Source organism: Zonotrichia leucophrys, chromosome 1 (assembly GCF_028769735.1).
Source record: "Zonotrichia leucophrys gambelii isolate GWCS_2022_RI chromosome 1, RI_Zleu_2.0, whole genome shotgun sequence".
Classification (NCBI taxonomy): Eukaryota; Metazoa; Chordata; class Aves; order Passeriformes; family Passerellidae; genus Zonotrichia; species Zonotrichia leucophrys.
This window is the reverse complement of record NC_088169.1, coordinates 79968768-79994615: the sequence shown is the minus strand read 5'-3', so window position 1 is coordinate 79994615 and position 25848 is coordinate 79968768. Positions and strand designations below refer to the sequence as shown.

General features: G+C 39.8%; 1 protein-coding gene across 2 annotated transcripts; it reads left to right on the top strand.

Annotated features, from left to right (window-relative positions):
* MTNR1B (melatonin receptor 1B) lies at positions 1 to 25622 on the top strand. Of its 2 annotated transcripts, none has more exons than XM_064719036.1 (2): positions 1 to 253; positions 20519 to 25622. In XM_064719036.1, exons 1-2 carry the CDS (start codon positions 37 to 39, stop codon positions 21385 to 21387), a joined length of 1086 nt encoding a protein of 361 aa, XP_064575106.1. In that variant the 5' UTR covers positions 1 to 36; the 3' UTR covers positions 21388 to 25622. The 2 variants fall into 2 exon arrangements, with proteins under 2 accessions (XP_064575106.1, XP_064575112.1); XM_064719042.1 differs by lacking the exon at positions 20519 to 25622 and adding an exon at positions 440 to 797.
* The last annotated feature ends 226 nt before the right edge of the window (positions 25623 to 25848 follow it).

Sequence of the window (25848 nt, the reverse complement as noted above, 5' to 3'; positions counted from 1 at the left end):
GTGACCGCGGGGAGGCGCCGGGACGGGGTGGCCGCGATGCTGGAGAACGGCTCCCTGAGGAACTGCTGTGACCCGGGCGGGCGCGGCCGCCTGGGCTTGGCGGAGCGGGAGGCGGCGGCGGCGGGCGCCCCGCGGCCCGCCTGGGTGGTGCCGGTGCTGTCCAGCGTGCTGATCTTCACCACCGTGGTGGACATCCTGGGCAACCTCCTGGTCATCCTCTCCGTCTTCAAGAACCGCAAGCTTCGGAACTCAGGTAAGGGCTTGTTCCCCGCACCCTGCCCCGGCCGTGGCAGGGAGCAGCGAGCGCCCGGAGTCCCGCCGCTATCCTGGTTCTCGCTTCCAGCTGTCCTGAGGAGTCCATCCCTCTTGCCGAGTCCGTGCGGGCCGCCCGCTGAAGGCGGGGAGGCAGAGCCCCCATCTCTGGGTTCTTGCCTTGTAGTGTGTGCAGGGACCCCCAGGCGCTCAGTCGCCCTTCCCCTCGGGCTCCGTGCTGCCCTCCGTCCGGGAACGCAGGTCCTTCAGTGGCGCCTAATGAGGCGTGATGTGTTCTCTATGGAGCTCCCGAGGAGGGGAATCGGTGCCATCCGGCGACAAAAAGCGTGCCCAAAGCCGTCGGAGGAGTGAAGGAGGAGCTTTTAAAACTTGCTCAAGAGTCCTAAAGATACGGTGCTGTGCATGCGTGGGGAAGCGGCTCAGCCCGCTCTCTGGAGCCCCACCAGAGTTCACGGTAGTCTTCACGAAATCGCCTTCTTGTGTCCTCATCGCTCATCCTTCAACCAGAACGCAACAAATAAAGTGCGGTGTTGTCTTTGAATCGTGTCTACACTTTCTCCTGTGTGTGCTAGAATGTTGCTCGGCGGTTTTTACTTGCTAAACGTGCTGGTTTTATCTCCTCATCTCTGCCGGGCTGCTAACAACGTGTTTCAAACTACGAAACTCTGTAGTTTCTCACCAACTTCTCTGATTTGCCTCCTGGCCCTGATTCGCGCCCGTCCCGCGGCGTGCGGATCCTGCAGCGCCTCCGGCTCCCCCTTCCATGGAGCCGATTGTTCCCTGGTGCGCCGAGCTGGGTACACCCGCGCTCGGCTGGATGCTAGGTGTCGGTGCAGTATAGAGTGCTACCCCCGAAATTGTGGTGTATCTACTATAGTTCTTGTAGTACTGAGCTGTTCCTGGAACTCCTCGTTCCTTCGGGACTCGAGTTCCCTCGTTTTCCATGCGAACGCAGCTCGGGATCACCAAACTTTGCTGGGAGCTGGCAGGAGTCCGGAGCGCTACGCTCCCCGCGCTCGGGGCCAGAGGGCTCTGCCATCGATCCTCTGTGTCAGGGGTGCTCCCTTGCCGCCGGGAAGGAGGGAGAGCTGCTGCCTTGTTTCTCCTGGGGGTACTGGGGGTGTTGGTTTGGGGTGTTTTTAAGCAGCGTCGCTTCCCAAGCGCTGTCGTGTCTCACGTGCCGTGACTGGAGCTCCTGCTAACGGGGAGCAGGCGCTCCTTCGCTCTTGCTCCGAGTTAAATCGGACTCGGGCAAAAGAAGTTTATGGAGGGGTAACTCTTGGGCTCCCCAATCGCTGCACATCTCGCTTCAGGCGGGAGATGCCGGCAAGTCCCGTTTACACCGGGATGAGAGATCACACTCCCCGAGCAGCACCGAACCCGAGAGCGTCTGCAAGGGTGGTTTGGCTGAGCGAGGGAAGACGTGGGGTGGCCGCTGCGAGTCCGTGCCCTTGTGCTTGGGCTGTCCTCCCGGGGGAGCAAGCCGAGACGAGCAGAGCCGTGCCGAGCCCGGCAGCGCCGCACGCCGCGGAGCCGCAGCCCTGCGTGCCCCGAGCGGGACCGCGGCCGCCGAGCAGCGCTGGCGCTGCCCCGGGACAGCGGAGCGGGGCTGGGCTGGGATGGGATGGGATGGGAAGGGCTGGGAGCCGCGGCGGGCACGGAGTCCCGCGGGAACCGCCGTGACTCACCGGCGCTCTCCCGGCCCACTCGGCGGCGGGGGAAGGCGAGTTCCAGAGGGATTCGCGCCTGGACTCCGGGGACAGTGAGCGCCCAGGGAACAGGGCCCTCCCTGAAGGGGGCGGCCGGCCCGAGGCATCATATCCCGTCCAGGGGCGGGAAACGAGGGGCTCTCTTCTGAAAGATTCCCTTCACCCAAACAACAGCACAGGGAAGTTTGGACTTGAAGAGAGTGGTGCCTGGAAGAGTAAGTTCCAAGATACTGATCAAAGTACTCTGTGGCATCCTGGGACTGTTGGGGGAAAAAAACCCAACCCCCCCCCCAGAAAAAAAAAAAAAACCAAAAACAACACCACAGAACAAAAAATCCCCCAAACGTAGTCGTCTTACCTAGCTCAAATACCTGCTAATTGATCTCCTTCTAGGATAATCCTTAATGTGATGTCACTGACCCTGTCCCAAAGATCTCCTTATCTTTGATAAGTACTGTGAAAAACAGCGAGGAATTCTTTCTACATAATCTTCATAAGGTTAAATACCTTTTAAATTGGCAGTTCTTAGTTTTACATCAGGGGGACATGACTCTTGGAGGTGTAACTGAAAGGGCATAGTTTGGTAAATGTCTACAGAAGTCCTTTTTAGGAAAAATTTCTTAGGGAGGAAGCAGAGTGGAAGAGGACTGGAAACTGATGTGGGTGGAGTGATAGAGGGGATGGGAAAGGAGCCCTTAGCCTCTGACAAAGGAAGGTGGAAAAGCAGGTGGACTTGCAGGTTTCTATTCTGAACAAACAAGAAACGATATGATTGTACCTGCAAGGGAAGTGAATGCAGTAGAAAGGGAAATGGTGATGAAGAACAGCATGAAAGGAGTTTTGGACCTTGTCAAATAAGAAAAAGGTGAAGTTAGGGGAATGGTTATGACAGGAAGACATCTAGATGATCGAAGGAAAAAGGAAGAGCTATACATCATGAGCACTCAGTTCCCTTTGAAGACGTTAGTGAGAGATTTTTCTTGGATGAGAGTTTGGGACTTCAAATAAGTCACAGGTGTATAAGGAATAAATTAACCAGCTCTGCCTACTTCTGTGGCACAAGAAGTAATCATACATTCAGAAAACAATACAGGTCTAGCAGTTTTTCCAGGATTTATCAACACTATTCTGTTCTAGACTTCACAGAGAGATCTGATAACAGGAAACAATGTAGTTATGCATCACTGTCCTAAAAATTAAAGCATGACCAAAAGTAAATCTATTCTAATGCTTTTATATAATGGGAGGCGCAAGAATGGAGTGAAATAAAATGACCCATTACCCACTGGGCTTGTACCCTATTATGTTCAGCAGGAGAGAAATAAAGAATAGATAGGATTGGTGTTTCTGGACATTGCTCATTCACTCCTCAAGCATGGGAATTTTGACAGCCTTACAACAGAATGATTGTTTCAGATCACACAGGAGCCTCTTTCCCACATTTAAATTTGGTTTTGGGGAAAATCTGTGAAGACTTTTCCAAGTAATGCATAGCATAATTGGTATGAATCAACATGCTTGTCTTACATAACTGCACCCAGTCTTTCTGTGAGAGGCTGAGCAACTTCTGATCTCTGGAAGTGATTTAATTTACAGAAATTAATGCTTTTATCAGTTCTAAATTGGGAAGAGAGCAATTTCATCTAACACACTACAAAATTAAATAAAACTTCGTATGTGGAAATAATAAAATTAAATCAGCTTGCCTTTCTATTTGAAATGTCAAATGTGTTCCGAATTTTCAGAAACAATTATTGATTTTGTGTGCCTGCAATTAAACATGCCCGGTTGACGGCAGCTTTTATATTGCTGAACTTTTGAAGTGTTAAAGTTTACATGAGCTCAACAACCACTGCTGGATGATCAAGTATCCTGAAAGGGCATCAAGTAAATCAAAGCCACTAGATGCTTTTAAGAACCTTAAAGATACTTTTGTGTAGCTGTAGTGATAAATGTAACATTATGGGCTGCGGTAAGAACCTGGTAGGAAGCACTCTAGAAAGTGGGAACCAGCAAGGCATCTCCCAGAGGAGAGAGGCATCTCCCAGCATAAAATCAGTGAGAAGTGAGAATTAGGCACATTAACTCCATATCATTTCAAATAGTAATGAGGACTTGGGACCCTTTGACTTTTGGCAGAATATTAATACTAACCTTGGTGCATTGCCAAAGAACACATTAGTGGAAAGTGGTATTTTTAGTGCATTTTGTCAGCCCTCCTCACCCTCTCCACTATTTTCCTTTCTATATATACCAGCTAACACAGCACAGTGAGACTCTCATTTCCATTTGAATAGCAAGGTGCTGTTGCAACACAAATTAAATCAAAATGCATGTTTCTTTTACCTGTAAGAGCATCGGTGTATTCACATGTTTAGTTCTGTCTAATGTGTATGTGGCTCTGGAGATGGACAATGCTTCTCATATGGTCATCTGTACAAAATAAACAGTCCTGCATGTAGGATTGTAATATTGGTACTTATCCATCTACTAAATAAACTTGTTCAGCAATATAAGCAAGTCTTGTAGCATTTTTCCATGCTCTTTCCATAGCCTTCACTCCACATTTCTGTGATACAGCTGAAGGTAAGTTATCCCCATTGTTAAATGCTGTTTTCAGTTATTCTTCATCTCTTTGGCCACACCAGTTCTCTTTCCCTCCTTTATTCCTCCACTATTATTTTTCCTGTCCACTGGAATACAGGGTAGTTGTTTCCTGTGATGGAATCCATCTCTTACAAAATGACAGTGGAGAAACCTGTTTCTGAAACCACTTGGGAAAATTGTCCTTTAATACCAGCAGTGACGCTGACAAGAACATATTTTGATGAGCAGATCATGAGATCCCACTCTGATGGCTTCAGCTTTTGTACCCCTTGCTTCTTGAACCCTGGATCCACAGAATCCTTAGCTCCAGGACTGGATGTGTTTGGCTTTCATATTTTCCCTCACATTCTCCTTAAAGGTGCTCAATGCTAAGAAATTGATGGAAACATATCTTCAATATTCACAAAAGTTCATTGAACCCAACATTTAGAATAAATGTTTTCTATCTCTTACCATGATTCAAACTAATTTTTACTTTATTTTAACTTTGTGATTATTAGTTGCTTACTTAGAGGGGATATCTTTATTTGTAGAATTACAATTGTCATTTAATTTGAATGGATTGTTTCTCCACCTGTTGAGAACTCTTGTGCAATATTAATGGGAAGTAAACAAATGTTTACCCCTCAACCTTTTTTTTTTTTTCCTTAGTAGACAAGTCAAATACTTTTTGTTTTCTCTAAGTAACTAAGTTCTTAATTTTCCTGGGGTTTTTAGGTCTTTCCAAACTAAATTAATCTGTCTTAAACAGAAAACTGACCTGTTCTCAGTAATGCAGATGAAGTACCACCAATACTCTTAAGAAAATATTAACATTTTATTCTGCTCTGTCCTTTCCTGGATAGACAAAATGGACCTGGCATGCCTTGAAGACATATTTTCCTTTTATGAGGTAGCATAATATGGGTGACTGTTCTTGGGGCAGTCCCTTGCTGATGCAGCTCTTCTTTTGCCTTTGTTACACAATTATTCCTTCAGTGCCTGACCTCATATCTCATGTTATTATACTCTATCCACTTTCTGGTCTTTTAGTCCTCAAGCAGAAAAAGATCTTGGCATGTCCATGTATCAGTAGGCTCTCAACTCTGTATTATCACAAAATTTCATTAGTTCTCTTTGTGTTTTGTGATGTAATACTTCTGAAACAGACAAAATTAGTTCAATGTAGGTTATCTCCCTCCGGTCCAACAATTCTCTTTCATCATTGTCCAGGAAGTGGTAGCAACAGACTGTAAGTGGTACCCTGGTGATTCCAAGGCTAGATTTGTTTAGAGCAACCTCCCAGATCCAGAAAGTCCAAGTCCATCTTTTATTAAATAAAGATTATCAGATTGGTTGGTGCAGCCACTTTGTATAAGCTCACATTGATTTTATTCCATTTCTCTATACATGCATCTTTAATTTTCCTATCACTCCAAGTTTGTCTCTCCAGTCTTGGCTACAACTGAGATTGAGAACTCAAATAGTTCTCGATTCATTCTTCCTTTTCAACGATTTCCCACCTTGAATACAGGTGACATGCAGGTGACATGTTAATGCATGCTCTATGGTAGACAAACAAATCTTCCAGAGGTGGCAGCACTGGTTTGCTGTTCTTATTACTCCCTGACTAATAGCTTTTCTGACTTACTGCGAGCACCATTCATGCAAAAAGAAACAGCATTTGTGCAGCGCCATAGCAAAGGAGGAGGAAATGGGTAGTAAAGTGTGAGAGCGCCACAGCTGCAAGTGAGTCATGGCAACACTGCTCTTTGGGATGCATGTGGGAGCCAAGCTCTGAGAGAAATCAAATCACTCAAGCCTGAGAGAAATCTGCACTTCCCTACTGGCAGGGAGGACTAGAGAACATCTCAGCCCCTTTTTACAGGTCCCACATGTAGCTCTCAATGCTTTCAGAACACAACACTATCTCTGAGATAACAGATGTTAAAAAATTCCTGCCATCAAGAAAATTCAATCTTTCTGATATTTTCGCTTTATTGTAGTGTGGATATGCTAATTCCTCACCTGTCAGCCTGCTTTGTCCCCAAGACCACCAGTTTTGTCTTTATTAAAAGGCCTAGCAAAATCTTTCTTCAAACCAGGAGCCATTTAAAATAAATTTTCAAGGTCCCCCTCCCCCAGCAACTTGTCTTTCCTTCCCTCTTTTCACTGTGCTGAAAGGGCATTTTAATAATTTTAGAAGTTTTTGTGAAGTCAAAGAAGTTTAGGGGGTTATTCAGTTTCCATTTTATCAATTCTTGCTCTCTCTAGCAGTTTCTTGGTGGACATATCTTTTACTTCTAGCCTCATTTCTTGTCCTTGTACTGAGACAACTTCTTCTCCATCTAGATCTAGAACTTTTTCTTATATTTTGCCCTCTTTTGGATGCAAGTTATAGAATATTTTTGTACCTTTAATATGAAGAAATGTCAAGCTTCTTCCACATTCAAATCCCTAAGCTCCTCAATACAGCTGATTTCACTTTCCTAATTAGCTTCTTTTATTTATCAAAATGTGCAAGCCCCCTTCTTAGCTATGTCTGCTTTGTTTATTCTTGTATTTAATTTAACCAAAATAATCTCATCTGCTTTCAATACAACCTTATTTTCTATGGCAGGCTCTTCAGGGATGTCTTTGGTCTTTATGAACACAAAGGCTGGGATATATTGGGAAACAGACTTTGAATTGAAGAAATCTGCTGGGTCTATGTCCAGAACTCTGGACACAAAATAAGCACTGCCATTTCTGTGCTTATTTTCCCCTTTACATTTTAGGACCTGCATTGTCAAATTGGCTTCAATAATGTTTTCCTCCTAAAAGGAAGATGTTCTCATCCAATTTCAGGTTTCTGCATTCTTCACTGCACATTGTCTTTGCAACTCTTCACCAATGTAATTTTGTCTTTTACCAGGATATCCTCTCTACTCTCTCTCTCTCTCTCTCTCTCTCTCTCTCTTCATTCTCCTTCTTTTATGAAGACAATAGACCTTTTGGTTGGTATTTGTCTTCTCTGATCACTGATGAAGTTCCATTCTAACAGAATTGTTTCCATAAAGTTTTAAAGTTTTATTTTTATTTCTCACTGGTTTTGGATCCCCTATTTTATTGCATAGGTTCCTGGCACCCTTTAACTGGCTCTACTGCTTTATATATTACCACTCCAGTTGAACTCTGCAATGTTTGAGCTCCTGTTTTCTATATTTTTTGCCACCACCTTCCTGAAGCCAAAATTCCCTTGCCATGGGTGTTAAATGAAGAAACTATATGGTTTCTTCTCAAGCTCTCTTCCCATCTCTCAACTTCAAGTTCTTTTTATTCATTCTGCCAGCTTGTATTGCAAGCTGGTATCCCATATGCTTAGGTGAAGTCTGTCCATGAAGATATGAAACCTATTCCCAGAAAATACCTCCAAATGATCAATACTCCAAATCTTTCCATATAACTTCTAGAACTATTCATTCATGTGCCCGTGACTCATCTCATAATTCTAATTATACTTCTATTCTCTTCTTGGAGAGGAAACAGAATTGGTTCATCACCAATTCCTTCCTCTTTTCTGTGAGACTTGGTTCAAACAGTAACCAAATGAGAAAATAAGTCTTCAAAGTTACTTATGAATTAATAACTCTGAACTTTGTTAACCTGTAAGTAAATCCAAAAGTAGAAGAGCAAAGTGAAGAGCCAGTATTATTAATTTCCAAAATAAGAACATTTCTTTAACAAAGAGGGTGAATCTTCCAGGTAAATTTAGAAAAAAAGTGAAAAATGGGAACCTAAGATTGTTCTAGAAGAGAAAAAAACTGAAGGATATGGAATTTTAAATTATTTCAGAAACAGAAAATTTGTAAGGTAATTATGATCCTAGAGGGATTGAAAGAAGTATTTGAGAGTACAGAAACATCATAAAGTAGAAAAATAACTTTTCTCTCAATCTGCACCACAGGGAATGCTGTTTAGGGTAAAATTGTAACTTAGTGCAGGTTATTCAGCAGCCATAGGGTATTTTGTATCTTCCTTTGAAGCACTTGGCAATACATTATTGCCAAGTTATCATTGTTCCGAATTACCATTTACTGTTATCCTGTATGGTAATCCATTTGTTGATAAGCAAAAAAGAAGTTTATTGCCAAGATCAGGTCCAAGATACTTTTCTTTTAGAATGTAATATTAAATCCTATTCCACTTAATAAGTGGAGCTATTGGTATGCTTATCTTTATAGGAAATAGAATAATAAGGATTTATTTGGGATGCAGAAGTATGTTTTCCTGAACTTGTGAAGAAGACTCTAAGGGTCATGTATTTCATTTAGCACAAGTCCACTCTATCCGTGTTTCAAGGGAAGGAAAACCAAAGGATGCTGTCAGAGTGATGCTTTTGCTGCAACAGTGTGGGCTCCCATTAAGGCCTAGTCTAACACAGCCACACAGCTTTTGCTTGTTTTTTTTTTTTCAGCTCAGAGTATGAATAAGTTTCGTTCATCTCCTTGATATAACCAACACAAACATACTCTCAAAACATACTCTCAGATACAGGAAATTAGAAGGAGCTCTTAGCAGCTGTGTTGTGGCAGTTCCAATGGGTCTTAGGAGCACTCCCTTTCCTGCCAGCTCTCTCCTGGACTCTGGACTGACATTCCTTTTGCAAGACACACTGACTGCATGAGGAATGACCTCTCTGCAGTAAAGCTCTATTCTTGGATGGACCAGCAGAAGCAATTCAAGGATTCATGGTGCTCTTTGGCACAATCAGCCAGAGCTAAGACACCAAACCTCCCCGCAGAGCGCTAGGACAACTCAGTTCAAAAGACTAATTTTTTCAACTATTCTTAGCAGATATATGTTCACCAGATTACTTTAATCATTGTGTTGAGTATGTTATAGGAGACTACTCTCATTCCATTAAATCAGTGACAACCTGTTCTCTGCCTCTAGGAGTAAATTCTACTCCTACTCCAATTCAGATCTATTATGAGTACCACTACCTTCAGATACGCTTCAGATTTTAGCTTCTTAGAAGTTATCCTTTACCAGTGCATATTGGTGCCTTGAACTGGCAAGTACATTGCCTTGTTTCCAAGAATGCTTATGAAAACAGCCATGTAATCCTGAGCTGATAAAACCATTTCTTCATTTGCAGAAAGGAATACTAATGCTATCGCAATTTTCATCTTCCCAAAAACGAATCCAAGCAGTTGTTCTGCTTTTTTAACTTTTCACCTTGGTATGGGCATATAACAGATTTCCTGACAGCAAAATCCCACAGAAACATGTCTAAATCACTGTGGATGCAACACTGTGGTGCATCCTCCCTAACAAGAGTAGCTGCTTCAGAATCTTCTGTTTTACTTTTGATTTCCATACTGATAAGGACTGAGATATATCAGAGGCAGCATTTTCCTGACATTTCAGCTTCATAGGGAGCAGCAACATCTTGACATGAAAGCAAATAAAAACACCTTAAGCACGTTCATCAAATGCCTAGAATCCTGACGGTTGGGATTATTTTGTTAATTATTTATTAATTGTAGAGGTATTTGATTACACTGTTTAATAAATGCTGCTTAAATTATGTCTGCAGAAAAAACATTACCCTTCTGACAGACTTACTAGTTTTTTCAACAATGTTTTATGGACTTGGATCAGTTTCAATGTTTAAACACCTTATGAAGATGATAATAATTTATATGATAATTCCATTTATACTGTCATCTTTTTACTATAGAACAACAGCTGCTTACCTGTTGGTTTATACTGCCGTATTTGCTCAACGTAGGCAATAATTGCTGTCAGAAGATAGCACATGCAGCTCCTGGAACTAACAGTCTGACTAACAAGAAAAATATCCACTTGGTATCTCAGCCCATGTAAATATAATTATGTTAACTAATTGTAAGTTTAGAGCTAGCAGCAAATTGTAAAATATACCACTGCAAAGAAGACGGGAACCAACAAGCAGCATCCTCAGGTCTCTATGCTTTGCTCCAATGCTGCCCAAAATTCTCAGTGTACTCTCATTCTAAAACCAGTTCACTTTTTCCAAATAATTCAAGTGTACACAAAGTTTCATTTGAGTGCAAATAGGGAAAAGAACGTTTTGTGTGAAGGCTGTCGCCTATGAATATATGTAATAATAATCAATCTAAGCATTTTATGTGCTGATTTCTGGAATGCAGAGAGTGTAATTTTGCATTGTTAGAGAAAAAAAAAATGATTAATAGGCTACTGGTATCTTTGTATGCCTTTGTCTTGTTATGTTAGTGGTCATGACAGAAAGAATATTTAAAATTCAAACTTCCCTGCCACGAGTCAGACAGTACACCATTACACTCCAGGTGTTTTACTGGCATAAAATGGAATGTCAGAAAGTGAGTGTTGTGCTGTGGAAATTTAGAGCACTCCTACTCAAGGACAAGAAATCTCCCTGAGATATTTTTCAAGCAACTGCAAAAGTAATTGTTATTAGATTCACAGGTGGGGTTAGAGCCCATGGACAAAAGATTACTTTCTGAATCAGTTTTCATGTTAAGTAAGACTTCCCTTTCTTTTTTATTCTTCCCTTTGCAGTGATTAGAAGTAAAATGTGTAAAACATTAATCAGATGTTGAGGCAGGCTTTGTAAAAGGATGGTGTAACAATATCAATTTGCCTAGAGAGAAATATCTACTGGTAAATGGGTTGAAAGAGTTTATAAGATTTTACCTATGATTATGGTACTGTGTATGAAACCTCAACTACACAATCCAGAGTCCAATTGCAGCACTGGACATCTGTTGTTTCAGAGTGAAACAAGTTAGCTAATTTGAGGTCCTGTAATCATGCCTTTGGTTGGATAATCTAAAAACAATCCAATCTTCTTTAGTCACTCTTATGAAACACCTGGTATGCTGGGACCATAAAGACTATAAAACTTGCTGTGCAGCCAGCTTCCTGGTTAAAGATGAAGCAAGAATATCTGCTCTGCTTATGGAGAGCAAACACAATAGTGAAGCAGGTGACCTTCAAACACTCTCAAACATTCTCATGCCGCTTATATATGTATATATATGTGTGTATATATATATGTGTGTATATATATATGTGTGTGTGTGTGTATATATATAGATATAAATATATATATGTATATATATATATATAAAAAATACAGTGATCTCCATTTGAACTCATCTTAGTAAAAGCTGTATTGGTTTGCTCCAGTTTGCAAGTGTATTAATGGAGTACAAGAGGTGTGACTCAGTAGGTTAGGCAGACAGAAGTCACCCACAGCTGTGTTTCTGGGTCACAGGATGCCAGGTCACTCACTGGGGTGAGCTAGAATGCCACAAGGAGCTGGTCTGAAGGGCTGGTTGCAGTCACTTCACAGTGCTCAAAGGTCATCAGAGCAGCATGTGGAACAGGATTCTGCAGAATCTAGGTTTGATTATTCTAACTTAGTAGGTGAGTATTTAGATAAGGAGGAGCATTCTAGCCTTGCTAAAGCCAGTGGGAATTGCTTTCTGAAAATGATTTTGCTAGGAGCTGGTGCCTCCTGCCTCTTTCTGTGCAGCCTTTACCAGACTCCACACTCCATCCCCACGGAGTTCTGTGCCTTTACTAGCCTTTAGATTTACTGGTCTGGAAACGTTTCTTGGTCCAGGTTCTGTGTTTGGCTCAGGCTATTCTGTCCAGTCAAAGATTGTTCAAAAAGTTCTGGTGTCACAAAGAATCTGAAGGCAAAGTATAAGAAAAACAAAGCCCCATCTATTCTAATCTGCACTGGGGCCTCTTCTTCTGACCTAGCAAGTCTAGGTCATTGTTAATGACCATGTCTGGTGTCTGCATGCATAGTAACAGGCATGATCTTAAGTACCCTCTAATATTTAGTAGATCAAGTAGACCCCTCATCTGTGACAAAATTGACAGCATCTTGCCTCTATCGCCTAGTGAGAACATTAAATATCCTGTACACTGATTCCTTACTGGCACAGGTCACCCTGAGAGGTTGTTGAGTCTCTGTGGCTGTAGGCAGTGAAAGGCTGACTGGACATGGCCCTGAACAACCCATTACAGCCTATCCCTCTTTGAATGGGAGGGTTGGACTAGATAAACTCCAGAGATTAGTTCCAGCTTTTGTGGTTCTATGGCTATACTGGTTGCATGCCTATCACCCCTCATTTACCTATCTCAACATCATCATGACTTGCAGGCCTAGCCACAGGAGAGCTGTTGTCTTGTCATTTTTCAAGGCTTCTACCGGCTCTCAGAAAAGACCTTGATTCAGCAAATGATCATTACACACTTTGTCTGTATTGAGTTGGAACACAAAGCAGCTAATACTTCAGAAGAGAATACACAATCATCTTCTTTAAAAGCATTTTATTTATTCATCTGTTCACATGCTGTTTACAAACCTATGAGTATCATTATAAGATGAATCATGTCACTGTACTTTGCTTTAAGACCTTGTTTCCAAAAGAAGCAGATGGCAGAGACTGACAACAGCTTCTGAAGACATTCATCTCCCTATGCATGTACAGTAATGAGGCCTTCCAAAAGCTCAGAACAGAAAGGGTAAGACTTTTCCTTTCTGAAAGGTTATATTGGCCATTTTTTTTATTATCATCTATTTTCTTCCTTGGTGAAACAGGAAACAAGAAAAGAAAAGAAGATTATAATGAAGGGAGTCGGGTTGTTTAGAAGCATTGGCAACTTGTCAACATAAACGTTTTCCAATTAGATGTTCCCGTGTACTCTATTTACTGCAGTGTATCAGATCCTATTTTAAAAAATCCAGGATCCTGGGAGTTGAACGCAGGAACACCCAAAAGTACATAGGAGGAGTAATGGGCCTAGATTTGGTTTCTTTTAGCGGATTGAACCAGTTGACATGTACATGCTTTGCACATATTTGTCTCGGTAGCCACGGGCTGCAAGTCCTCCACCCACAGCCCTACGGAGCAGCTGAGCAAAGCACTGAGGAAATTGCCACTTGCATGACTTATGTTCTCTAAGTGGAGACCCCAACATCTACACTGGTCAAAAAATTCTGGGCTGCTTAAATTGGTCTGCAGGGCTAAACTAGAAGATGTGCCTTATCATGGCTAATCAAATCTCTTGGCAAATTGGTCCTGACTGTGCCCCATAGTCTCCAATAGTCCCCAGTTTTATTCACTTCATATACCAGCCTGATAGCCTGAGTGTCTTCAGTAATATCTTCAGCCTTGTATTTTAAAATAGAACTATTTAATGTCTGAGATTTGTTGGTTTGTTTGGGTTTTTTTAAATTCAAATAATCTGCCAGCAAATATTAAAATAGAACAAAACATAAACCAAACAGCTTAACGAAACAAAACATGGTCTTAGTTTGAACAAAATTATTTTCATTTTTCAATTTCCTGTCTTTTTTTATAAAAGAAGGTGGAAGTTAAGTTATTCTAAGGACTTGAGCAATGTTTTGTTGCAGTAATAAAGAAAAATACCAACATAATTTCCTTTGACACAAATATAGTTTAGATACAGTAGCAAAGATGAAAGTAATAATAAAGGTGATGGAATGAACTATTGTTTCACACAATACAAATTAAAATCTGTCAGGGCATAATGAAGTTTTTTCCCAGAGTTTTTATAAGTGAAATATTCTTCCTTTGTTTGGTTCCACATTTCAGTCTTTTATAGTTGATCTTGAACAAGTTTTGGGGTAGGGTTTTTGTTTGTTCCTTTAACAAAGCAACATCCTATAAAATGCGACATATTTCACTTTTATTTTTCTGACATGCAATACAATGCTGAGACACTGAATAAAAAGTTATTAAAAATTATAGGTTGCCCAACTCTTTATAGGATCTAACTAAATTGCACCTGTTGTATTTTACAGCTTTTCATATTAGCCCCTTTGTCAGCAGTAAATGAGTTTTCATACTTGCAGTTGTACAAGTAGGTTTCCTATTCTTTCTTGGTTGAAGCAATCAACAGCTGTGATTACTTCAAGAGAAGAAAATTAGGCTGATGTGTACTGGCAGATATAGCAAACAGGACTTATTTCATGAACCAGTGAAAAACCAGTCGGGTTTTGTTGTTATTTGTCAGCAACTGGAGGTTCTGAGGCTGGGCTGCCACTGGTGCCATGGCACTAAGCCTCAGAGTGAATGTCTTGGCTTCACTCCCTGTGTGACATCTAAACTGGAAAAGGGGAGATTTTAAACTAAAGAGGGTAGACTTAGATTAGCTAAGATTCTTTACTGGGAAGGTGGTGAGACACTGGCACAGGTTGCCCAGAGAAAACATGGATGCCCAAACCCTGGAAGTGTTCAGGGCCAGGCTGGGTGGAGCATTGAGCTATCTGATGCTGTCGAAGGTGTCCCTGCCCATGGCAGGGGGTTAGAACAAGATGATACCTAAGGTCCCTTCCAACTCAAACCATTCTGTGATTCTACAAGTCTATGATTCTCTCAGCAACAACATGGGCCTTTTCCATCCTAGACTACCCTCAAGGCAGGAGCCTGAATTCACTGTTAGGGCATGGATATAGGGGATCTTCTCCCCTCAGCCTGCTGTGAAATGCAGCTCAGTTTCAGATGGCTGGACACACAGAACAAGGCATAGCTAGACTCGTGCTCTGTCTTAAGCAGTAGAAGGAAGCAAGAACTGAGGAGAAAAAGAGAACAGAGCAACCCTGTACAATGGTTCTGTATTATTACAACTTGTGATTCCTTCCATCTCAGAGGAGTTCCTAAATCTAGTATGGTATGTCTGTTAAGTAAAATTCAAATGTAGTACTTCAATTAAGTACTCTTACAAGTACTTTTCCAGTCTTCCTTTGAACACAAAACTTTTTTTCTCTGCAAAATCTGTTAAGGATTTACTACCTAGTGCAGCAACCATTCCCTTTTATTTGCTTTTAATACAACTACAACTAGCCTTATTTAATAGCTCTAGCTCTTCTCTTTGCTCCATCCCTCAGCATCAGTATGCCACTATGATGCTGTTTGGGAGAAGAAAGCTGGACCAGTGCTGCCAGTTTTCCCAGAGGATGCCTAACAAAGGTGGTATTATCTAACAGAAAAGTAAGAGCAAAATTCATGAACCTGGAGTGTTCTTCCTAATCAATGCCTTGCACCTATGTCAGTTTCTCTGCTGTTAAATCATGAGAGGGATTTTTAAACTTTTTTTTTTTGGATGAGCATACTGATAAAGAGCACTCTACAATACAAGTGGTAACCTGTGTATTCTGATTCTAGGCTGAAATTCTTGAACATAACCTAGAAAGAGACAAGCATGCTAACCCCAGAAGAGCAGCAGGGCTGGTGAGTAGGGCACTCTCTGGGGACTACGGAAGACATAAACTCAAGTCTTTTTCAAAGAAGGGTTCTTCTATCATGGAAGAGTCCTAACTACTAGGCAACAGTGAAATTTTCTAGTAGTAAAACCTGTCTTAGCTCTTCTGCTTCGCCTTTTCTTTCTGAAAACACCCGGTAGTGGACAAGTTCCTGCAATCTCAGAAAGTATCAGAAGCCCAGAAAAGTATTTATCGCCCCGCAAATGTAGTATCTGATTAAGGATCAGCATTCTGCTTTGGAAGAGCCGGCCCCGGGCGTTTCCCGCTGCCCTGCCAGGGGATGCGATGCGCTGTCTCTGCCGTGGCTCCCGCACTAGGTGGCAACAGAGTGTCACCGCCGTGCCCAGCAGCGCCGAGAGAGCCGCGGGGAGCCAAACTGCGCGCCCAGGGACTGCAAACCTCAGGCCTTTTGCTCGGCTTTTAACAGCAGCACGGCACTCATACACCTGTCGTCTATTGGCAAACTCAAGGCAGCAAACTCGCAGCAAGGACTAGTGTTCCCATATTTAACCAGAGGGAGAGGAAGCGGAGGTTTTGTTTTGCATTACATTCATGCCTAGTTGCCAAGCATGCCAAAATCATGATCTCAAACACAACAGTGCAGTTTAGATACCTCCTTTCAGTAAATCTGTGTCTGTGTCGACAGCTGAGAGATCTGCCTAATAAGCCTAAAATTGACCTCCTGCAAATGCAGCTTCCAGTGCTAATTCATAGCTGCAGATGTAGGGCCAAGAACGCAGTTCTGTTCCAGTCCAGGAGTCCGAAAGTCACTTAGCCACAATCTCTAAGTCCTTTTTACGTGCTAAGGTTTTGTTCTTGTGAGTCCAGCATTCTTCTTTAGGCCAGTCCTGTTTAATATCTTTATCAGTGATATGGACAAGGGGATTGAGTACCCCCTCTGTTGTTTGCAGACAACACCAAATTGGATGGGAGTGTTGATCTGCTGGAGGGCAGGAAGGCTCTAAAATATGTTGTTCTAGTGGAAATCTATCACCTCTCCCTTTCCCTTACATCAAAGCCTGCAGTATACCTCCCTAATATCTGAAATATTGAGACAAAACTACAAAAGTGCATATCACTGCCTTTAAACTGTCACATTCACAAAGAAAACAAACACCCATCTGGCATTTGTTTGGAGCATTATGTTACACCTTCTGTTAGCAACACGCTGTTGAACATTATACCAAATTAACATGTCTCAGTAAATCAAAGCTTACCCTAGGTCTTGGCTTGTACTGTCGCAGGGAATTCAAATGTCAGTGTGTGAAAGACTTAATTCTCTACTCCACCTGATGTCATAGATCAAAGAGGGTGATGTCTGTATGCAATATATAAAAACTTGTTAAACAAATGTGTAACAACCAAAACACTACCTAAAAAAACCCACAAACACCATGACATATGTTATATAATTAAGCATTTTCACCAGTTTAAAACCAAAGAGAGAAGAAAAACCTTTAAAAAATAGTTGCTCATTGCAATTGCTCCAGGTTTTAGTAAAGAAATTCAAAGTCAGTTGTCTTCTCAGAAGGCAGATGCTAAGCCCTTAAAGGTTTTAGCCTTACCAAAAAGTTTGTTCTGTAAGTAAATTCCCATAATATCAAGTCATACCAAGATTACCAGAGGGTGTGACAGTTCTCTTTCTCCTGTTAGTTGTAGTAAGTAAATTAGTATGCAGGAATGCTTCATGAAATACCTATCTAGTTCTGTTGCACCCAAATTCAATATCAGAACTTATTTTCTTTTTTATGCATAGAACTATCAGTGTTTAAGACAGCACAGATGTGCATATTTTTAAATACCTGGCAAGACATATGGCTTTCAGTAGCTACTGCTTGTAATTAAGGGATATTTCCACTCCAGTGAAAAAATGAAAATACCTCTCTCTCTAGTGAAACTAAAATCTGAGAACAAAGTTCATCAAGTAAATTCCAGAAGCAATGATGATAATTCCAGCTAGATGAAAATTCTGTGCTTTCTATTTTGTTGCAAACAGCAAAAAGTTACCTCTTTACTTATGTTATTAATGTAATTTAGGCCACTCTAAAAGCCCTGGGTTAGGTGTGTCAAGGAACATTTACTTTCTGGAAGCACATAGAAAATGTCTAAGACCTTTGATTTCTCAAAATGTCAATTATTTATGTTTTTTGAATTAGAAAAGTTTCTCTCTACTTCTGTAGATTATTCATTGCAGTAATAAACATTAAACTTAATACTGTAGTCTTCCACAAAGACAGAAAAATACCATTGGAGCTTACTTTGCAGTGCACAGTGGGAGCATTCAACTCTGTAAAAAGCCGTAGAAGTGACAAATCACCTGAGGCCTTTATAGATATTGGATCATTTTTCTTCTGAGTTGTAAACTAGTAAATTAAGTTTTTGACAAGTTCCTTGCTCACTCTATTTATTCATTGCACCTGGAATTTTCAAGAAGTCCTAAATTGTGCTCAAAACTTTGAAAATATCTTGCCAAATGTACTTTACAGTTTATTTCCAAATGTGATTGAAAGAGCTCAATGCCCACTCTATTTCAACTGAACAATTACATTTTGGGTAGAAGCTGATGCTGGAAGGCCTTAGAGTTTAGATTAATCTCAGTGAACACACTAGACTAAATTCTCTCTTTCTCCAAAAGACATTCTAAAACAGAAAAAAAGAGTCTTTTCTTTCCTTCCTTTTTCTGTCCTTCTTTCCTTCCTTCTTTTCTTCTGACTTCCAACTTTTGACTTCTTTATTTTCTAATGTCAGATACAGTGATGAAAAAACGTAAGAGAAATTCTTGTTGCCAGGATGTAAATATATTCTGATAAAGATGCCCTTGTTCTTTTGTTAGTTTTGTTTTTGTCCTGTTTGCCACATGGCTACAAGAGGCCTTCACAGTCATCTCATCCTTCCTGCACAAAGGGATCAGCTTTATTTAGGCCAGTACTGACAAATACTTGTTTTCTATTTTCTTCAGTGGCAGACTCAGAGCAAGGTGTTCCCACACTTCCTTCTTCTTGCCATTATTTTTTTTCTCTGTGTCTATTTTGAAACTTCCTTGTTGTGACTGAAGCTTGCTTGGAATCGCAACAATCATAGGAACATTTGAAGTTATCATGGCTCACTCAATCATCTCCCTAATTTGTTCAGTCTTTCCTCACAAAGCATCCAGCTGCAGCTATGGAAAGACTTGTGTAGCTTTTTAAAATATAGGAAACAGGCTACTAAATGCATTACAAGGAACTATCTTTATACAGCTATCTGAAATAAGTTGTGCACTGCTCTTGAGATAGGCTATGTTTCTGAGGGTACAGATGGATAGTCCTGCTTTCCATTAAGTTTACTTGCTGTTGTGCAAATTCTGGTGAGCATAGTGGTCCCCTAAAGTGTATGGGAGAAAGACAGTTCCCCATTCCTTAATTCAAGAAGCTACAGATGTAAAGCAGGTGGAGAAAACAGAGTAGATGTGAAATTCCATCATTTTTGATGAGCATATTAATACATGGTTATTGCTTTTACGACTTCCAGTTAATGTCATTCTTAATATGACATGGAGAACTTGTTAGTTGAGGACTAGTAAGCTCAGAATATGTAGAATGGAGCACCTAACTTCTCCTTCCAAAAAATAATTATGTTCCATGCCCAATTTTTAAAATTGCTTGGATTTTTCCATATCAGTTCATGCTGTGAAGGATTTCCAGGAAAGAAAGAAGAGTAGGAAAGCCATAAACAAAACCATACAAACCATATACATTTTATGACACCTAAATGCCAAGAATTCAACATTAAAACCTCTATCTTCTAGAGTGAAGTTCCTAAAGAATATTTTTCAGGAATATAGCTTACTGTCTCACTATTTTATAAAAATACCCTAAGATACAATGCCAGAAATTTCAAACTGATGAAGAGGACACTGGTTAAAGAGAGAAGATAGGGCTCAACCATATCACCTATATTCCCTGAATATCATCATCAGAAAATATGAATACTTCCTCTTGCATGCATGGAACTTTTCTTTGTATAATTAACTATGCCTTTCTTCAGAGGATGGTGAAGATGATCGACTCTTCCTCAGACAATCCAAAAAGAAAATAACTGTAGTATGGGTAGGCCATTTATGCAGAAAATATCTATTCTACAGAACATTGTGCAGAAATTTAGAGTATACATAAAACAAGACATCCTTCCAATACCTATAAACCTAGTCTTTGTATATCCTTCTACTTTATGCTTGTGAAGCCCATTAGCATGCAAGTGATGGGATAGAATGGCAGAATGGCTTACTTACCTGGCACAATTGAGACTTTTTTTTTTTCATTTTATCAATCCAACCATGGAGTTAGCTATACTTAAACAACTCAACATGTGCTTATGTAACAGCTCACTGATGACTATGTTTATTAAAGATAAAAAGAGCAAGGAGGATATAATCCAGTCACCAACGGACTGGAAACACCCTGCTGCTCCAGATATTTCCGTGGTGCTCCAAGTTACGTTGTAAAATCATTTCCCTGTTGGTCCTATCTACCAACTGCTTGCTGACATCACCAATAATTTAACCTTGCAGACATCCATAATAATGAAACACTTTTCTTCTTCTTAACAGCTATGCTTGCTTTCAGACTTATGCTTCTGTATTTTTTTTTCCTTCCAGGTAACGCATTTGTGGTGAGCCTAGCTTTGGCTGATCTGGTGGTGGCCTTGTATCCATACCCGCTGGTGCTCTTAGCTATTTTCCGCAATGGATGGACACTGGGTGAAACGCACTGTAAAGCCAGTGGCTTTGTGATGGGACTAAGTGTAATAGGCTCTATTTTCAACATCACTGCAATTGCAATAAACAGATATTGCTACATATGTCACAGTTTTGCCTATGACAAAGTGTACAGCTGTTGGAATACAATGTTGTACGTCTCCTTAGTCTGGATATTAACAGTAATTGCAACTGTGCCAAATTTTTTTGTTGGCTCTTTGAAGTATGATCCACGCATCTATTCATGCACGTTTGTCCAAACTGCCAGCTCCTACTACACAATAGCTGTGGTGGTCATTCACTTCATCGTCCCTATCACCATTGTCAGCTTCTGCTACCTTCGAATTTGGGTTTTAGTGCTTCAAGTTCGAAGACGAGTCAAGTCAGAAACAAAGCCAAGATTGAAGCCAAGTGACTTCAGAAACTTTCTTACCATGTTTGTTGTTTTTGTGATTTTTGCCTTTTGCTGGGCACCTCTAAACTTCATTGGACTGGCTGTAGCCATTGATCCTACGGAAATGGCACCAAAAGTTCCTGAATGGTTATTCATTATAAGTTACTTAATGGCCTATTTCAACAGCTGCCTTAATGCAATAATATATGGTCTTCTTAATCAGAATTTTCGGAATGAATATAAGCGAATTTTAATGTCACTGTGGATGCCAAGGCTTTTCTTCCAGGACACATCCAAAGGAGGAACTGATGGCCAGAAGAGCAAGCCTTCTCCGGCTTTAAACAACAATAACCAAATGAAAACTGAAACCTTGTAAATGTGTAATAGTCAATGCAAGAGTTTGTCATGGAGAAAACCAAGATCATAGTTGTAATGTTCTGGTCATTCCTGCTTAATTTTGGGGAGTTTCCACTTGGATCACACTTTATGACTGGAATACTGTCTTCATAGTAAAGCACATTGCTCTGGATTAGTGATTTATACCAGATAATAATTGAAAAGATGTTTCAGAATTAAAGCAGCAGGTGGGTGCAGGCTGTTTTAGTTCTCAGAGCTGAATCCTGTTTCCAGACATATGAATGAGGTATTTTTTTACTTCTGCGGGAGTTTTGCATTCTTTATACAAGACCAGGATTCGTTTCTTTGAAGTTGTAGTGAGTCTATGTGTTCGTCAGAGCTCATCAAAGCTCTGGAGTGGTATTTTCCTCCCTTCTGTGTCTGAACAGAGGGTGAGACAAACACTATTTTTCACATGTAAGCCAAACATTGCATTTCTGTGACAATAATGGTGTCTTTGAATCCAATTTGTAAACTGGAGAGAAGACTATTTGTGTAAAAGCAATTATTAACATTAGAGACTTTCCTCACAGGTTCTTCATACTTACATACATTGAGAATGGGAATACGCTGTGTCTACTCGCTTCATCTTTTGTGGTTAATTTTATGGTAGATAATGTAATTGGTTGATTTCTCACAGATTTACCTTACACAATATTCTTCCTTTAGAAAAGATTGAATTTTCATTGAACTTATTTTATTCACCAAAATATCTATATAAAATGTCATTTGATGCACTTTAGCACACCTTACACATTTGAGACAGACTGGAAATTACAGCATATGACCTGTGATCATCTCTACTGGCAACTGAACACAGACAGGATATCCTAGATCATCTCAAATGATGCTAGACCAAAAGAAGAAGCCCGTTTGACTAAAGGTAGCTGATAAACTCAAATCATGTCTACATCTAATCTCGAACAAAACCCACTGCTGGTGTCTAACCTACGACAACCTTCAGGGTTCCCTGTAGTGGAGATATGTTTCCTTCCATCTGTGATGATAAACACACATCCAAGGATAAGATTAATTGCTTTGTGGAGGTGCTGGTCTCCTTTCACTGACTTTAAAAGCAGCTTTGATTAATAGTTCAAACACCTAATTTTGGATAGCTAGAGAGGGATTTATCTTGCTTAATTTGGGATGAACCCAGTGTAGATGTTTGCACACAATCCATTTTCTAAATGCTCACAGTAGTTCTTAGAGTCCTAGGAAATTATTCCTTTTCTTTTGAAACAGATATTTTTATTGATCAGGGGAGCTATCAGCAGAACTCAGTAACTGTACCTTTACTGACTCTTAAAAAGATCAAGTTGCTCACACACACACATTTCAGGCAAGGACAGGTCATCTTAATTCCATAAATAATTTACCTACACTTCATATTTGCAGTTCATAAAATAAAAGATTATTTTCTGCTTTATTTTTAAACACAGCTCAAATTCTAACTGGATTTCTGCTCTTCCAGGTAACAAATTGTAACAGTGACTGTGCAGATCAGATTACAATTTGGGTTGTACTCCAGAGCATCATAGTAATTTACACAATGTGGTTGTCCTATCTCAAAATCAGACTAGGATCTGTGCACAAGCACACAGTCAATGAGCTTATTTTAACATGAGGCTTGAAATGCACATTGCTCTTAGCATTTCTTAGCAATGCTGTTCAGGGTAGATGAGCTAGGTTTCTGGTAAATCCATGTCAGGGATGGAAATGGAACAATGAGGAATTCAGGTTGCTATTACATTCCAGATTTCCTGACCTGGCTATAATGAAAAATAGTTCTGCAGTAATATTAATTTGTACAGCCGATATACTCCTTCTGAAGCCATAAAGATGTATTAAACACCACCCTTGTATTGCTAGAGTGATAGAAAAATATCAAAGAACCACAGTATTTTAAATGTTCTGTTAGCTTGTCAAAAGCCTATGTAAAGTACAGCAAAGTAACACATGTGAATATTATTTTAGCTGCTTTCATGTTCTTCACATGATTTCTGATAATCTCAGAAGTCCTGCACCCTCAGCTCATACAGTGATAAGCTGATAAGAAGATGAAAACTTTGTGCATAGGGATAATGAAGGCATGGGACAAATATAACCTCGTGGCAGAAAATAAAAATACTGTGGCTAAAAGTAGCAATCATTAATAAGTAGGTCTTACCTGAAACGTAATTTTCTAAGTCTGAATCAATTTTGATAGGTATTGTCTTTTTCCATGATGTCCACAGCAAGATATAGAACACAAAATCAACATACATGTATATCTACACAGTAAATGAGAAGTTTTGAAAATCTCTGAAACTTGTAAGAAAGCATATAAAATTTGATTCCTGACAGTCCAGCTTTTTCTGACTTCTCTGAGTAGTCAAAATTGTGATTTGAAAGTCAAAATTGTTTGTCTGGCTTATTGGTGAACTATTATTAGAAATAAGTTGATAGACCTTGGTATATCTCTCACTGGAATAAGTCAGAATAGAGTCCAAAAACAATTGGTTTAACTCCATAAAATAAATGTAAATGTTAGAACCATTTCTTTGGCCAGAAAAATGAGCTGCTATTGCTCTCAATACTCATGAGGAGCAAACTTGAAATTTGTATAAAGTCATTTTGCAAATTTTATCTGCTCTTTAAAAATTAAATATCATTTTCAGAATCCTTGTTCTGATATGTTCCCAACTATCCTAAATTAAGCTCACACAAATAATTGAATAGAATCACTGAGACGTAGAATGGCCTGGTTTGGAAGAAACTAGAAAGATCATTTTGTCTCAGCCACTCTGACCCAGTCAGGGACACAGCATTACCTGGGAGGGGCCCTGCACTGTATGGTAGTTGCAAAGCCAATTTGCTATTATTGTGCCAGGTACTGCTACTCGTTGAGTCCTGATGTATGGAAAATAACTCATGCTTGTTATAATATATGTATAAAACAACTCATGCTTTGTAGTAATACATGGTATAAAAACTAATAAAAAATAGTTTTTATACCATGTATTACTACAAAGCACTGCATTTTAGTTGACCCGGAAATCAGTCAAATCCATAAAATACAATTTTTTAAGTCAATCAAATGCAAAAAAATTATATTTAGATAACTAAATGTGGCTCTCAATGATGAAAAGTTTTTGTGTAGAAATGTATATTTCTACCTATATTTCTATCAGCAGCCTTAAATTAGTTTTCTCCCTTTTCTTACTTTAATTCAAAATCCATTTTCCCAAAGTGAAGTTTGAAGGAAAACTCTATAAATGCACTATCAAGAGAGTTGATATGGTTATAGCATGATTTGAAAGTATAGTCAGGAAGAACATATCAGCTCTGAACAGATTTATGTGTGTTTGAGGAAATTGTTACTTTTGTTATATAAAAGTATTTACACCAGCATATCTGATATAGGCACTTTAAGAAAAAAGAGGAAAAAAAGTCAGGTAGACCCTATGTCCTGCACAAGGTAACTAGTGAAGGAAAAACTAGGGCCTCAGGGAAAAAGTCTGTTTCCAGAAAATGTGGAGTGTTTTCAAACCTTTAGTGTTACCTTGATTAAAAACTGTTGTATTTTATGTTAATTAAAATAAGTAAATGTATTCTAGAACTGTTCTTACAATAGATTTCAGATTAGAAAAAATCTTACTCCCATGTAGATGGGTGAAGACCAGTTGTAAATTCTGTTACGGTAAAGAGAGAAGTGGAGGTCTGGTAAAGTCTAAATGAGACTGAAACAATGCATTAATCTTATCCTGTCTCTCTGTGCTAGTGAAAATATCAGTCTCAAGGAAGAATTAAAACTAAAGGCACAGTCCTATTAATGTTGACTTTGATGAGATTTCTCATTAAATTATTGACTGAATGGAATAATTCTGCCTGGCTCATTCTCAGGAGCAGAAACACTTTTCTGTCTCTCCACTTCTTCCTTCAAGAACGTACTTGGATAAAAATTATTGTTTCCATTTCCCAATTGTATTTTAATGACTTGAACCAGTCTGGGAATTTGCCAATGAATAAATATATATGGAAGATTGTATATATTTCTTAATATGTATATAAAACAGTTTTGGTCATCAGAATAATTTGTTGCACTTAAAGATGCTTACAGATTTAATGGAAAATGAGGGAGACAATTTATTTTCATTCATCTATTGAAATGTTGCTAGTTTAACTGGATCTTGCACATCATTATTATCTATAACAATAAATCAATATTTTACCTCACGTTACAATGACCATGCAGTGACACCACTATGAATGTCAGCTGCAGGACACACAACTGGTTCCTGTTCATTGTCTTGTTAGTAACACCTTCATCTGACTAATAAGATTATTTTTTCAGTCTATATTTATAAATACTTTTGTGGCACAAAATTACTCCAGGTTAAGAACATGAAGGAGCTGTGAAAAGTTGGGCACTCCTAATTTGACTGGAGTTGGAGGTTAAACC